Source organism: Protomyctophum parallelum (genome assembly GCF_964188405.1).
Source record: "Protomyctophum parallelum genome assembly, chromosome: 2".
Classification (NCBI taxonomy): Eukaryota; Metazoa; Chordata; class Actinopteri; order Myctophiformes; family Myctophidae; genus Protomyctophum; species Protomyctophum parallelum.
This window is the reverse complement of record NC_139699.1, coordinates 35436034-35452530: the sequence shown is the minus strand read 5'-3', so window position 1 is coordinate 35452530 and position 16497 is coordinate 35436034. Positions and strand designations below refer to the sequence as shown.

At 46.3% G+C, this 16497-nt stretch overlaps 1 protein-coding gene across 1 annotated transcript in view; it reads right to left on the bottom strand.

The window, feature by feature from the left end:
* Positions 1–16239, bottom strand: part of apba2b (amyloid beta (A4) precursor protein-binding, family A, member 2b) — a gene marked incomplete at its 5' end in the record, with an annotated part of 28224 nt that extends 11985 nt beyond the window's left edge. The window contains 9 exons of the mRNA XM_083759282.1: positions 2022–2057; positions 6192–6337; positions 7264–7303; positions 8440–8520; positions 11797–12597; positions 12805–12861; positions 13213–13470; positions 13510–13802; positions 15747–16239. Of these exons, the coding sequence (XP_083615408.1) occupies positions 2022–2057; positions 6192–6337; positions 7264–7303; positions 8440–8520; positions 11797–12597; positions 12805–12861; positions 13213–13470; positions 13510–13802; positions 15747–16239 (2205 nt within the window). The remainder of the gene's footprint in view (positions 1–2021; positions 2058–6191; positions 6338–7263; positions 7304–8439; positions 8521–11796; positions 12598–12804; positions 12862–13212; positions 13471–13509; positions 13803–15746) is intronic.
* Positions 16240–16497: the final 258 nt, after the last annotated feature.

Below are 16497 nucleotides of genomic sequence, written 5' to 3'. Positions count from 1 at the left end.
TGCTACAGGAAACAGCTTAGCACTAAGCCCTTATACCAGCTGCCTTGTTAACGCATTCAGCATATCAACACAACTCAGCACAGCTCTGCACATTCCCTTCTAATTGCTGTGCTTTGCAGTGCAGCCTAATGAAATGATGTTAGATTTTTGCTTAATTAACAAATGCATTTAAAATTGGCTTGCATGACTATGAATATATTATATAAACATACTGTAAGGAAGCATTCATTATTAGTATTTGGACATTTGTCTGAAGATGTGGCATTTATTTATCCCCCAGTCTATGGCTATGAGCTATCATGTGACTAATAGCATATTAGAGTGCTACTCAACTAAGATTTTACTGCTCTCCATGAATACAGCATATGGGCCTTGGACATCAATTAGCTCTCATGGATGAATAGGTTAGGAAAACAGAATTCTACACCAAGGATTTTGTGTAGAATGAAGTATTGTATAGAGGCCTGGGGGAATCCAGTCAATTAAGTACATAGGGTTCAAGTTCTTAAGCTGTCCTTGATGACTTCAAGGTCAAAGTGACTTCAAGAACAAGCTAGTGTTTTCTGTAGACAGAAATTAGGCTAAATTATATCTAATTCCATCACGACAGTGGAGGTGACACATTGTGAGCTTGTAGATCAGCATTTTTTAACAAGCGACCCCTTTGTACAACTTAGTTTAAATTAAATTCTGGTAGGATTCAAAGTGGCAAAGGGTTTCCGATGACTATGATAACAATAGAGCGCTGCGAGGTCCCGCCCCCTGCGAGGGCACCGGAAGACAATTTCCCATTCATTTTTCCATAGGCGTTTCAAAACGTATTTATTTAAAGACCTTTAACAAAGTCAACAGTCAAGTTGACAAATTATGACAATAAACATTTTTTGGGGGGCCGAACAATTTTTCTTTTTTTAGTTTTTCTTCTTTCTAATTCTTATCATTCTTATTCTTTTTTTTTTTTTTTTTAATCTAAATTTTTATCCCACGATTTTGTAACCCAGTTTTCTTTTCACCCAGTGCCAATTATCTAATGTAATCCTGGGCGCTACACTTCCTCTGCCAACCTGGGGGGGCAGCGGACTATGCATGAGGAGTCCAAGCTGCTTCTTTTCACCTGACAGAGGGGAATTTCCCCAGACGGACGTTGCGCGTGGAAGGGACACGTTATTCCGACGAGTTCCTTTCCCCTCCATCATGCGCCCCGGCTGGCCAGGGGGAGGTAGTTTTAGAGACCAGGATTACGGCATGTTTTTGTGAGGGTATCTACCCTAGGGGACACGGGGAGAACATGCAAACTCCACACAGAAAGGCCCTATCGCCAACCCCCGCCTCGGGTATGGGCACTGATGACGTGGAGGAGGATAATTCTTATTCTTATTTGTTCTGCTCAATTGTTTTTAATTATTGTCATGATTTGTCAATTCGGCTTACAGGTCTTTAAATAAATACTTTTTGAAACGTCTATGGGAAAAATGAATGTGAATTTCTCTTCTGGTGCCCTGTTGTTCTGAAGGGGGCTGCGACGCTCTATTACAACGGTTGCAATTAAAGATGATAAAACCCCATCTGATTTGAATGTACATACTTCATTGTACAACTAAATGTTTTTCACTTGAATATCTGTCATTTATGTGACCAATGTGAGTGAGAGGACAGGGCAGGGAACACATACACATACACACGCACAAGCGCAAGCGCAAGCGCAAGCGCAAGCGCACGCTCGCGCACACACACACACACACACACACACACACACACACACACACACACACACACACACACACACACACACACACACTCCATTAGGACACACCACAAATGAAAGGAAAACAGAAAGATGAGCTAGCATTAATGCCTGATTTATACTTGGTTGCGCAACACAAATAGCAGGTCTACAAGCTCCCAATGCATTGCAGCGAAAAAAAGAGAGCTATTTTCTGTGCAAGACACCAACGTGCAGCAAAGTATAAATCACCTTAAAGGTGGTCATTAGTTTTCTTTTGTCTTTTTCTTTTACACACCGCCTTTTTCTTGATTTTGGCAGCCTTCTGTACCCTCTGGCAGGCAGGCAGGTAGGCAGGCAGGAAGATGTTTGGACAGGACATGGTCATCAGTCACACACAGGTGCACCAAAACAACCCCAGAAGGAATAGGAGGAAGAAATAAGGAAGGTAAAGAAAATAAAGGAAAATACCCCCAAACTAAACCGAACAGCAGGTGTGCTATCGCTTTACTTCAAAAAGTGTGTTTAATCAACGACAAGGTGTGTGTGTGCAAATGTCCACACAGTACAGTATAATGCGAGAACTAGACATTGAGGAGCATTTTTCTGGTCCTCCCAAGTAAAGGAGTTTGATCCAAGTTTGATCCTGCTGCAATGCACCCAAAATAGCTGATCTATAAGCTCACATAAAATTGCATGTGTGTATGTATGCATGCATATTTGCAAGGGTTTGCGGTAGCACAGCTGTGTTGGCAGTGGGAGACAAATCAAAACAGCAATTACAGATAATTGCTCTTTTTCCTTCCAACATATTAAAAAGCATGCAGAGATGAGCTGACATTGTCCCAACATGTGAATTGTGAAGGCGGGGAAACAAGGAGTGGAGGGTGTTTCTTTTTTTTTGATATTACAGATCAAGGACAGATTTGAAACAACAACAATGGTTTTCATCAACAGTACCAACAAAAGAGCACACGTAAAAATGCTCCCTATTCCAGTTTTCGCACTCCATGTTGCATGTGCTTTTTTGCAGATGGGTTTATACTATCACATTACCACCATTTAGGTTTAGGGCAGAGGGAACGAGCTCTTTGTTGCCCAGCATCGACAGTCAGCGTTTTCCCACCCATGCAGACCCAATGACCCAGACCAGACCTTCATCTCTAAGGTGTCAGGGTGAACATTTCCTTGACTGAGTGAATTGACCTGCAGCTATGGAGATGAGAGGGTGTCTCCCGAGGATGTTAATCTCCTATAGGGGTTTTCCTTTTGTAACATTTCCTCCTGCATGCTCATCTACTTGCTTTCAAGTAAGACAATTCCTACAGTGCTCCTGTGGAGAAGCCATGGAGATAGGAGGAAAAAAGAGAGTGGGCGATGAAGCTGCATAAATATTACATAAAAATTATCAAATGCAGCGAGCATCTGCAAACAGATCTGCATAAATAAACTATACAGGGCTGTTACAATATACCTGGAGCACCATGTTCCTGTTTCAAGCAATTCAACTCTGAAGGCAGTACCATTTATTTTTGGCATTTATGTTTCATTTCAGTTTCAAGAGTGTTTACAGAGTAAGGAAACCGAGAGCTGAGAGAGAGGAGAGACATTCGAGACAAGACAGGAATCCGATTAAAACTCGGGTTCTCATGCTCACAAGGAGCATATGGTCTGTGCACTAATTGGCTGTGCCACCAGGCACCCCAGTGCCAGTGCTAAGGATATTCTAATGTAGTTTCATCTGTGGCACATGGAGTGCGACTAAGCACATCAAGGCATGGTACGCCAAGAGTACATGAATTTGAGCGTGTCAATACAGATGGAAAGCGTACAATGTCTCCATCTCAGAACATTTGCATTTATCTCCATGGTCGGCAGAAGCACAGAACAGAGACAGAATGAGCTAAATATTCCTCTTCAGAGGAACCAAACAAATTTGAGCTATTGCCAGGGAACTATTGCCAGGGAACCTTCCAAGGCCTTGCGAGGAGAGAGAGCATCAGATTGGAGAGTTGGTGTATGGTGCCAGCAGTGGTGTAATTTAACCTTAAAGTAGAATGTTGAAGTAGCCTACTATCACTTTATTTAATTGACTTCTACTCCACTACATCTCAGAGGCAAATATTGTACTTTTTTCTCCACTAAAAGTATTTGAAAACTTGTAAGGAGGCCCAATGCCAGAAGGGTAATACAGAGTTAAAATTCTTGCAATGTAATTTGCTGATGAGAGTGTATATCACACCAGAAACAAAACATTTGATACATTTGCGTGACATTAAAAAAATAAACGGTCTGTCTGTCTGTCTGTCTGTCCGTCTGTCCGTCCGTCTGTCTGTCCGTCCGGCTATTTTTTTTTAATATAATAATTTTTGCCTGCCGCGAGCGGGAATCGAACTAACTTCCACATGCAAAAATAGATCGAGAGGCGACAGCATAGACCGCTACACTACGGAAGCCATACATTTAAACAAGTGTTCCACTGGACTTATCTTTTGCAACGAGAGCAGAAAAAAATAAATATGAAGTAAGACCAAATCACGTGACTTGACACATTTACCTCCGCACGCACGCACGCACCTCCCCTAACGTCCTGCGCTATCAAACTGACTGTCTGTCTGTCTGTCTGTCTGTCTGTCTGTCTGTCTGTCTGTCTGTCTGTCTGTCTGTCTGTCTGTCTGTCTGTCTGTCGGTCTAAAGACCTAATCACGGACCGGCCGACGCACATACTGACCGACCGACTTAAATACTGACCGGCCGACGCACATACGGACCGACCGACTTAAATACTGACCGGCCGACGCACATACGGACCGACCGACTTAAATACTGACCGGCCGACGCACATACGGACCGACCGACTTAGGACCGACCGGCCGACCTATAAAAAGACCGGCCGACGGTGCTTAGCGACGGACGTGACGGTCGCAAGAAATGGATTCAGCAGTCTTGAGGTTGCCGAGGCAGATAGCTGGACAGAGGTCTGTGCCACAGAGCACCCTGTTCTAATTCACCACACACTCTCTGCCTGGCTCTCTATGACTTCACCTGTCTCCCTCTCTCTGCTTCTCTAGCTCAGTAATTGCTGACCGAGCCCACAGAGTTACAACACTGAAACACACACGCACGCACACAACACACAACACACAACACACACACACACACACACACACACACACACACACACACACACACAATAAGTCCCCCTCACCAGTGACAAGCCTCATTACCTTGTGGGATTTCTAAAAGTAGAATCTTGTCAGGTGTCGCATAGCCTGAGCTAACGCTAAACATTTCTGGCCTAGATGGGAGGGTCGCGGCTCAGAAAAACGTGCACCCTGATTGGATCTCATCGATCTGTCCGTCACCCCCGGCCCCTCCTCTCCCCCCTAGTGCAGCGCTACGTCACATCATTTGGAGCGACGCCCACCCGGAAGGGTTGACTCCCACTTTTAGACCAGAGCGGCCAATGCGTTCCTCCAGGCTTTCAATTTTTGCACCAACAAAGTGAAAGCCTGGTACCGAGGCTAGGTGTCGCAGTACCACGTCAGGTCATACTAACTTGTGTTTACATAATGCGATCGGGAAAGGGTTTACATCTGGGGCCTGTTTCACGAAAGCAGAATTAAATAATCCAGTTATAAGGCAAATCCAGGTTTGATAAAGCCTGCTCCGTACAGCCTGGTGTATTCCTTTCCTCTAAAGCCAAGCCAGAAGGAGAGGACAAGGAGCGAATTTGTCCAGCCAGGATCATAAAGCCTGGCTGAATGCGCATTCACGTATTCCGTTAAAAGACCCTCCTTGACCGTAACCAATCATGGAACCAAAGACCAGAGGGCGTTCTTGCGTCCCCCACACTAAACATGTACACAATACTATATTGTTACAGAATCCTTGAGGATTGTTCAAAATATGCGAGTGTTATTTTTATACTTGACATCTCGCTGGAAAGCATGTATTCTATGCACTTTTCTTTGATGTCCAAATAAACAAAACCAATCAACCTTCTCTCTCTCTCTCTCTCTCTCTCTCTCTCTCTGATTGGATGGCGTCTCCTGGGTGTAAACAAAGTAACACACCATGATGTAGTGGCTCGGAATCCTCTAAAATGCAACCCTTTACTCAGTCTGAGGGGGAGACAACTCCAAACCTTCTCCACAACTAGATCTACTTCTAATCACCCTAATCCCTCAAAAAGAAAAAAAAAGGAAAGGCAATAGCTAACCGCAGAATAGCATGATGGCAGATATGTTGATTGGATAGCTAGAGATCAGAGGAACATTGACTATACTATCTCCAGGCAGAATAAATACTGCACACATGTTTTACACATATGCGTGTGTGTGTGTGTGTGTGTGTGTGTGTGTGTGTGTGTGTGTGTGTGTGTGTGTGTGTGTGTGTGTGTGTGTGTGTGTGCGTGCGTGCGTGCCTGCGTGTGTGCCTGCGTGCCTGCGTGCGTGCGTGCATGTACCTTGACCCTGCTGACAGCCTCCTGTGCTTGCATCATTCGTATGTTCTTGGAGGGATTCCTCTCAGACAGCAGCTGAGTGGAGCCCAGATAGTTAGCAGCGAAGATGATCCCATCAATCAGGTCCTCTGGCTCACATGGTCCTGGGACTGCACCGGACACAAAGAGAGAGAGAGAGGGAGGGAGGATGGCAGTCAATGGGGCAGAAGGACAGATGGAAGTTCAGTGGAATTGGTACGAGGGCTGAAGGCGTATTGCAATCACAAGTTTCTGTGAGGAGGTCGGAATGGGGTGAGCCATATGCCTCTACAGTTGTACATTAGCCATGGCGTCACACTGAGCTGTGCAATGGCCAGCAGTCAGCAGTGTGTAGGAACCATGAACTGATAGAGCTGCAGGGCTGGCAGTAGTGTGTGGACTGCAAGGTTATCGGTAGTTTAGCTTCTTTTTTTAGTTTTAGATTTAGCTTAGATTTTTTATGGTAATATGGCTAAGTCAGGGGCAAGATTCAACATGGTCAGAAAACGTTTGTAGATCTGATATTTAGTTTTGTGAATACACAATACAGTTTCAGTTTGTTATCTTTTGTGAAGCCCAATTTCTATTTCTATTTCAGTTATTTTGTTAGTTTTATACTGACCTACTGTATAATAACCCTGGCTGACAGCAGGGAATGACTTATCTATTGTAAATGATTGGAATTATTGATCTGCTTCTGCGATATGTGGACTTTAAGAGACCCACTCTTGATGTGAGAAACAGAAAGGCTCCTTTCATATCATGTCATCATGTTTACTGCCCAGAGGCTAGCTCCGAGCCGAGAAGATGATACCAAGCCTCTAATGAGTCTGATACTGAAAGCAGCAGAATTCCTCCGAATCAATGAGGCTAATTGCATTTACAAACTCATTGTGACTGAATCACCAAAAAGACTTCTGGCAAAAAGACAGAAGAACAACAACAATAATAAAGAATAAATGAACAATAATACTACTACAAATACTAATAATAGTACTACTACTACTACTACTACTACTACTATTATTAGTATAGGCTAATGGGATGGATAACTTACCATCAACAAAGCTGGGGAACGATGCAGCTTTCTTTGTTGGCTGGAAAACAAAAGCAGCATGTTGACTAAATTAGCCTCTCAGTAGAATGAGCATCTACGTTTCTTGAGCTATTGTTTCTAACAGAGAAGATCAACAGGATATACGTAAATAAGGGGCGTGGCATTGGGCCATGAGATGTAATCTTGCATGGTGCATGGGAAACGGAGTTGGAGATAGGTTGGATGTTCAAAATAGAAAACACCTGACATCTTGAAATGAAAATCACCAAAATGCCATCCCTGCAGAATGCTCTACCATGAATAAATGGAGAAATGGGAAAAAGGAGGCTGTCAGGTGAGGCTGTAGAGAATGCAGTGAAGCCCAGAGGAAGATGAGGCTGGGTATAGGAGCTGCTGAGATATAACACTCCACAGTCTGCAGCCTTCTATATTACTGGATCTTCCAACCTGCACATCGTTGCTGTCGGGCAGAAACCTGTATTCCATATTTCAACTTTGTCATATTGTTTAGGAAATTAATGCCCTACACCAAAAGCAGCAAAAGATTTGCAGCGATGTGACATAGGTTTGCTATTTTTGAATTTTCTTAAGTGAAAGTGGTTAAGTCTATCTGTGGGATTAATTGAACCAATTAATAATGACTTCATTGTATCTAATACCACTTCCTGAAAAATAACCGTTTTGGACATATGCGGCTTCCATCCAATAGTGAAGATATCCAACACCGACCCCAGTTTATTGCAGCCGCGAGTGTGTGTGTGTGTGTGTGTGGACACATCTAAGGCAGACATCTGTGAAAAATGACTCTCATAAAACTACACGCTTCAAACACTTTTCAATTACAAGCACACTATCAAGCCATACACCTAGGTTATGGGATGGGGGATGTAATTACGCAATTATTCCTTTACTCGGATGGCATGTTCACATAACTGCACGCACGCACTCACACAAACAAACACACACAGACTGACACAGACACAAACACAGACACACACACACACGCACACACATACACACGCACACACACACGCACGCACACACACACACACACGCACACGCACACGCATAAACACGCATTATCTATCTTGACATGAAAGGTAACGAACGGTGTTAATTTACACATTGTAAGGTTAATGAAGAAACATGGCATGATAACAGCCAGCATCATCTTACCTCTGGAACATTGTTGTTCTCCAGGGGGACATTGAGGTCGGAGCGCTGCTGTTTCCTAGGCTGCTCAGCACCGTTGTTTACCTGGGTCACAGAGGAAGGGCAGGTGTGAGGTGCAGGGAGGGAGTCACATACCATTAAGGCATTTGTCAACTATAATAGTGGTATCCTATCCTAGTGCCCATATGCAAAACATATCAGCTTCCATTAAGGCATTTGTCAACTATAATAGTGGTATCCTATCCTAGTGCCCAGCGCTAAACATATCATCTGATAGGAGAGGATTGGATGATCATCTGTGTGCTTGCGTGAGACTCATCAGAAACCACAGTGGACTGAGTGTACATATTTAATCTAGTTATGTCGTCTGACCCACTTGACGGCTAACAGTGTGTGGCACACAGAGATCTGAATGCACGCACACACACACACACACACACACACACACACACACACACACACACACACACACACACACACACACACACACACACACACACACACACACACACACACACACACACACACACACACACACACACACACACGCACACGCACACGCACACAGCAGAGCCCTTCTGCCAACAAAGTGAGATGGTGTGAGGAGTAGAGTATGTGCATCCTGTGGGCAACATGCTGTTATGCACCTGCCATACAGTACTGTGTGTGTGTGTGTGTGTGTGTGTACACATTATGTACATATTACTATTAATCTGGTGTCAGTGAGGTTAGATGTAGAGTTGCTGGCTGGCTCCATATATGCAGATCTAGTACGTCAAACCATGGCTATCCAGGGTTTGATGAGGTCAGTGTCGTGATCTTCATATACTGTATGGAGATTTGATCTCCTTACACCCCCTCTTTCTTCTTTCTTTTCTTTGTTTTTCTTGGAAAAAATGATAGGAACTAAGCCCAAAAACTAATTTCACCCACTTTTTTTAAACTGTAAAACTGTGACAGTAATATAAAGCTGATTCTGATTCTATTTTGCCAATTTTTGAAATGCAATAATTCAAATCAAAATCGACGATTCTACCAGTATGTTTGTGCAGTCACTGCAGTGTGTGAGACACGACGAGGCCATTGCAAGAGATGTGAAAGGGGAGGGAAAACTCTTCATAGGATGGAAATAATCAAAATGTCATGTGAGCACATGAACCCCCACACCACAAATCTCCTTTTAATCATCTGTAGCACGAGGGTCTGCTGTAGAGCTTTTGAAACAGCCTGCAGGCCGCCCACACTCTATTCATGCTCTGACACTGTTATCTACGCCAGAGGCTCCCACACTTTCCATTTCAAGGACGCCCAAATGGCCCTAGCTTTCTTTCAGAACAGCTTCCACCCGGTCTGTTGAGCAGGGCCTGAACACCGCCTGTCACCAGGCTGGCCTGCCACACTAGAACACCGCCTGTCACCAGGCTGGCCTGCCACACTAGAACACTGCCTGTCACCAGGCTGGCCTGCCACACTAGAACACCGCCTGCCACCAGGCTGGCCTGCCACACTAGAACACTTCTTGACGGACTCTCTGAACACCGCCTGTCACCAGGCTGGCCTGCCACACTAGAACACTTCTTGACGGACACTCTGAACACCGCCTGTCACCAGGCTGGCCTGCCACACTAGAACACTTCTTGACGGACACTCTGAACACCGCCTGTCACCAGGCTGGCCTGCCACACTAGAACACTTCTTGACGGACACTCTGAACACCGCCTGTCACCAGGCTGGCCTGCCACACTAGAACACTTCTAGCCTGTCACCAGGCTGGCCTGCCAGTCTGCCACACTAGAACACTTCTAGCCTGTCACCAGGCTGGCCTGCCAGTCTGCCACACTAGAACACTTCTTGACGGACACTCATTTGACGGACTGCTTTCCTTTGTGGATCTACCATGTGGATTGTTACCTCACCTCTATTTATTCTTTTACCTACCTTCTTATGTGAACGTCTAACATGTCTAACAGGTGATCACCTCCCCTTCCTTTGTCTTTCTTTCACTTACATATAGGGCTCCAATTTCGTCTAATCTTTCTAAATACACTGTTGATGAACACAAATTTCACGCATTGATTTATACATGTGATGTGACAAATATATCTGATTCTCATTCAGCTTCTGGCTGGTGGCCCTGGAAAATGCCAATGGTGTAAAAATAAAAACACCGTCAAAAAGAATAAATTTTTTCGCATGATCTACACAGCGTGTGCTTTCTCAGTACTCTCTCTTTCCCTCTTCAAGAGGTTTCTTGGTTTCCTTGTGAGTGATAAGCTAATGAACTCCCCGGAGCATTGCATTATTGATGGTGAATAATATATGTTTGTCTCAAAGCAGAGGATCCACCCCAAACTTGAAGAAAATAACAGAGAGAAGAGAAGAGAAAGAGAGAGAGAGAGAGAGAGAGAGAGAGAGAGAGAGAGAGAGAGGTAGAAGCTGACTTCACTTTGATCCCAGTTTTACTCTTGATCTGTCAGTATAGTAGTGGATAATCAGTTTCAAAGGGGAATGAATGCAGCAATTAACGATCAAATCGACTGGAATTCAGCTGTCTTTCAGAGACAGCATATTATAACCTGTCATTACTACATAGCTGCGTTGTCAAACTCCTGTTGTGGTGTGGAAACGGCTTCCTTTACCTGCCATTTTACCAACTACAGTAAATGCTCTGGCAGATACAGTGTCACTGACATCAAGTGCATCAAGTTAAGCAATCCCTTAATAATTGAAGTCGGCACTTGGCTGTTGCTGTCTGATGCAGTTGAAATGATCAATTAATAATTGTGGTGCAGTCAAATAGACTATTTGACAATTCCAATGTGATCAAGTGACATAACGTGATGCTAGGGGTGCACGATTATAAAATTATGACCGATATCCAATCTCCGATTATTTGCAGGGTCATATCTGCCGATACCGATTCTGACCGATTCCGATATTCTACAGAGGACCACAATGGAAACAAGCCTAGGCCCAAAGTATTCAATCATCAATGAATATGCTCTTTTTTCCAAGTGTCTGTTTTCACTACTGAATGAGATGAGATGAGATGAGATGAGTACACAAATTAAATTTGGAGCTGCTTAGAACTCTAAGCAGCTCCAGGGGGAGCAGTTGGGGGTTCAGTGCCTTGCTCAAGGGCACTTCAGCGGTGTTGGGTGAGTGATGACAATCCCCAGATTCTTCCTGCCCGGCCAGGGAATCGAACCGGCAACCTTTCGGCAACAACTCCTCTAACCCTTAGGCCACCGCTGCCCCTTGAAAGAAGGTTGAAAGAAGCTAAAACAGAAACCTATATTTTAATCTAAAATAGAACAAAGTATCACAAACATCAGTACCATCATTTTGGTAACATCTCACCTGCTCCTGCGACCACCTCTGCCGGTCCTCAGGGGTGCGCAGGTGCACCTTGAAGCCCCTCTGGAGGTCAGGGTTGTTGTGGCGCACAGAGGTCAGGTTGAGCGACTTGGGCCTGCTGTCATGGCGATGGTGAGGTGGCAGGTACGGGGCGGCGTCGGCCTTGAGGTGTGCGTAGTCGACCCCCGGCGGGGGGTCCTGGGCCAGCTCCTCGGGGCTCATGTCAGTGCCACTGCTCAGGCTGCCCATGCTCATGCTCATCTTGATCTCGGCCACGATCAGATCGATGTCCTCCTCTGCCTCCTCGCCGGTCTCGCCCTCCACCACGAGCACCCTGCGGCCGCGGTACGGCGAGACGCGCGTCACAGAGTTCCCGTTGTCCTCCGGGGCGTAGTAGTCTCCTGTGTAGGACCTCTCGTGTCTCCCCACCTCCTCTTCCTCCTCATCGTCATTGGGACAGTAGCCCTCGCTCTGGGCCTCGTCCTCTCCTTGGCCTCCCCGTCGTTGACGCAGGGCATCCTGTACGGAGGGCTGGTGGCGGCGGTGGTGTTGGTGTTGATGGTGGTCCAGGATGGGTTCTGGCCGTCCATCATATATCTGCTCGTCGGGATCTTGTTCCACCACCTCACAGCGCACCTCTCCCACCTCCTCCCCACCAGCCCACTGCTCCTCTGCTCTCTGCCTCTTCTGGCCTGTCCACTCCACCTCCACCTCCTCCTCCCCTGCTCTGACCTGGCCTTCTTCTCTGCTCAACATCTCCACATTCTCTTCCCTCATGTCCTCCTCTTCTACTCCCTCTCTCCACTCCTCTTTTATCCCCTCCTCTCCTCCCTCTCTCCACTCCTCTTTTATCCCCTCCTCTCCTCCCTCTCTCCACTCCTCTTTTATCGCCTCCTCTCCTCCCTCTCTCCACTCCTCTCTTACCCCCTCCTCCTCTCCTCCCTCTCTCCACTCCTCTCTTATCACCTCCTCCTCTCCTCCCTCTCTCCACTCCTCTTTTATCTCCTCTTCTCCTCCCTCTCTCCACTCCTCTCTTACCCCCTCCTCCTCTCCTCCCTCTCTCCACTCCTCTCTTATCACCTCCTCCTCTCCTCCCTGTCTCCACTCCTCTTTTATATCCTCCTCTTCTCCCTCTCTCCACTCCTCCCTAACCCCCTCCTCCTCTCCTCCCTCTCTCCACTCCGTCCTCACCCCCTCCTCCTCCTCTCCTCCCTCTCTCCACTCCGTCCTAACCCCCTCCTCCTCTTCCCCCTCTCTCCACTCCTCCCTAACCCCCTCCTCCTCTTCCCCCTCTCTCCACTCCTCCCTAACCCCCTCCTCTTCTCCCCCCTCTCTCCACTCCTCCCTAACCCCCTCCTCCTCTTCTCCTCCCTCTCTCCATTCCTCCCTCACCCTCTCCTCCTCTTCTTCCACCTCTCTCCACTCCTCCCTCACCCCCTCCTCTTCTTCCCCCTCTCTCCACTCCGTCCTCACCCCCTCCTCTTCTCCTCCCTCTCTCCACTCCGTCCTCACCCCCTCTTCTTCTCCTCCCTCTCTCCACTCCGTCCTCACCCCCTCCTCTTCTCCTCCCTCTCTCCACTCCGTCCTCACCCCCTCCTCTTCTCCCCCCTCTCTCCACTCCTCCCTAACCCCCTCCTCTTCTTCCCCCTCTCTCCACTCCGTCCTCACCTCCTCCTCCTCCTCCTCTGCTCCCCCCTCTCTCCACTCCTCCCTAACCCCCCGCTGCCCTTCATCTCCATCATCTTCCACCCATTCTGGGTCTCTGGGATCGCCGTTGCCCTCCTTCCCCCCTTCGACCCACTCTTGGCATTCCTCCGTATTGGCTTCGCCCGACTGGGCGGTGATGGCGCAGTCCCTCTGGCCATGGGCATGGTCTCCCTGGGAACTACAGTCCCCCTGGCCATGGGCATGGTCTCCCTGGGAACTAGAGTCCATGCCCTCCAGGTAGCTGTCATCCTCTGGACAGTAGCGGATGTAGTAGGTCACACCCTCGTCCTCCTCGGCCAGACCTGGAGGCATTCAGAACAGAAAATAAGGGACACATTGCGCAGGAGATTACGAGTTTACAAATTACCAATTTTTCATATACATTTTTGAGGGGGGTTAGCCCCTCCTATATACAGGTTCAATGTTTGTTTTAAATGTTTTTTGTTCAATGTTTGTTATAGTTGCAAGTTGTCGCATGGCATGCAAAAATAGAACATGCATGCATTGTAGCATGTATCTGTTCTTTTTAGAATGTGCCATAGCCTCCGCACAGTTATGACGTAGCATGCGACCGGTGCGATGAGCAGTTCCACAACAGAAAGATCAGAGAGAGTGCAGGTGGAACTTAGAATTCATGTATCGGCATTATTTTGAATTCTTGTCTGTCAAAGATGCCAAGAATATTAATATCCTGCATGAGAAAAAAACACTTTCCTCAGCGAAAAATACAACGTTGAAGCATGTGTTTAGAGACGCACGAGAATGTTAAGCTGACTGAAAACACGGATCGCCCCCTACGCAAGCAAAACAACAGAGACTGCATTTCAGTAGAGATACGTTAAATGGAGACTGTCTGTGAAGAAGCTCGTCGCTGGTTCTAGTGTAGAATAGACTCACTGTAGAGGAGATGTTACGCATATCCACAGTTGATTCGCCAATCGCCCTGATCCATCATACTGATAATAGTCCATCAAAAGTAACAAGTACCGTCATTTCCGGACTATAAAGCGCACCTGAATATAAGCCGCACCAGCTACATTTAGGGGAAAAACCAAATGTGTACACATACAAGCCACACTGGACTATAAGGTAATATAATATATATTATTACTTTTTCTAAGGAGCAATAAGTAATAAGTTACATATTACTCTCCTAAGTAATATTGCCCAACACTGCCTGCCAGTGAGGAGCCCCCACCAGGAGGATGTAGAGCCTTCGTGCTACATGTCGTTTGTGCAATGACCAATATCAACCGGCTTCCCTCCCCCGAACACGGGCTAGTTGTGTTCGTATAGAAGACGCCCAACATGGTGGATTAGAACCCACAACCCCTGTGGTGGTGGACAGGAACTTTACCACTGCACCACCTGGGCGCCTTTGACTCATACATCTTGATCACATGACCCCTGCAGGGATAATGTATACTCATTTGTGTGAGTTTTGGAGAAAAATAAGATGAATAATACGACCGTGGTTAAATTATCTGAGTTCCCAGAAGTTTTCGCCCAGCTCCCGCGTTCAAGAGTTATATAGGCCAAAACGTCAAGTGGGCTGTTGCAGCGCCACCATGAGGTTTGAAAACGTTGGGATGGAGGTTATTCCTTAGTTTAGTGGGAGTGTGCGTGCAAAGCTTCCCAGCAATCGGACGCTGCATTCATGATTTGTGGCCAAAGACCCTCCAGAAAAATGTGATTATGCAATTGCAAACGGTGCATATTATTATGCATGCACGGGTTAATTCTTTTTCAAAAAGGGCGCATAATCCCGCAAACTTCCTGCATATTTCACAACTTTCCGCATATTTCACAACTTATACTTATAATGCATATTTTAAACTTTTCTCATATTTCGCTTTTGTAATTGTAAAACATTTTCATTTTTTATAATGTGTTTTTCTGGAGGGTCTAAATATAGCCAATCGGAATAGAATATGAGAAATATGACAAATACATCTTGATCACATGACTACATACAGTAGATAATTGTGTGAGGTTTTGACAAAATCTGTAGGAGTAGTAACAAAACCTGTGTTTAGCAAAAAATGGCGCTATAACTGGCCGATAAAAAAAAAAACGTGTGAGCTTGTAGATCGGCTAATTTCGGTTTATTTTGTGATGCACCTCCACCTTGAGGGATGGTTGTGGGGGAAAAAATCACAGGACTTCACAGCTTCTGAACGGTTTCAGGTTCTGGGTTACTCCTTTTCAGCTGAAAGGATCCAAAAGTGTCAACATGCTGCACTGACCTTCATCGTAGTCGTCATCGTCGTCCGAGGTGTTGTTGATGTAGTCGGAGCAGGAGTCTTCATCCAGGCTGTCCGTCGCAGCATGGTGGAAGCCCACTCGCTGGAGGTCGTTGTTGTTACGGTTGCGTTCTGGTGTGGAGGGTGCGGCTGCAGGCCTCTGCTCCTCTGGCTGTGGCTCAGATTGGCTGCAGTGGCGGGGCTGCTCCACACCTACCTCCACATCTACCTTCACGTCTTGCTCTGGCCTGTGGTAATCCAAGTCATGTGGCCTTGGAGCGGGATATTGTGCCTTGCAGGGTCTGGGAAGGGCCTTCTGATCACGTGACTCTTTGGGGTAACGGACGGGGCGTTGTCGAAAGGGGAGTGGCTTCTGGTCACGTGATTCCGTTGGATGAGGAGCGGAGCAGGGGGCGGGGACTGAAGCGGCCATGTTGTTTCCTCCACCTGTCCCTGGCCTCTTCCTGTGAGCCATGATTGGCTGCTTACAGGCCATTCATTGCAATTGATTTGCTCCTGAAAGATAAACATATAAGACACAGCTTAGGACACTGACACTGAAAGATAAACATATAAGACACAGCTTAGGACACTGACACTGAAAGATAAACATATAAGACACAGCTTAGGACACTGACACTGAAAGATAAACATATAAGACACAGCTTAGGACACTGACACTGAAAGATAAACATATAAGACACAGCACAGCTTTAGGACACTGACACTGAATCGTCTACAGCCTAGAATACAA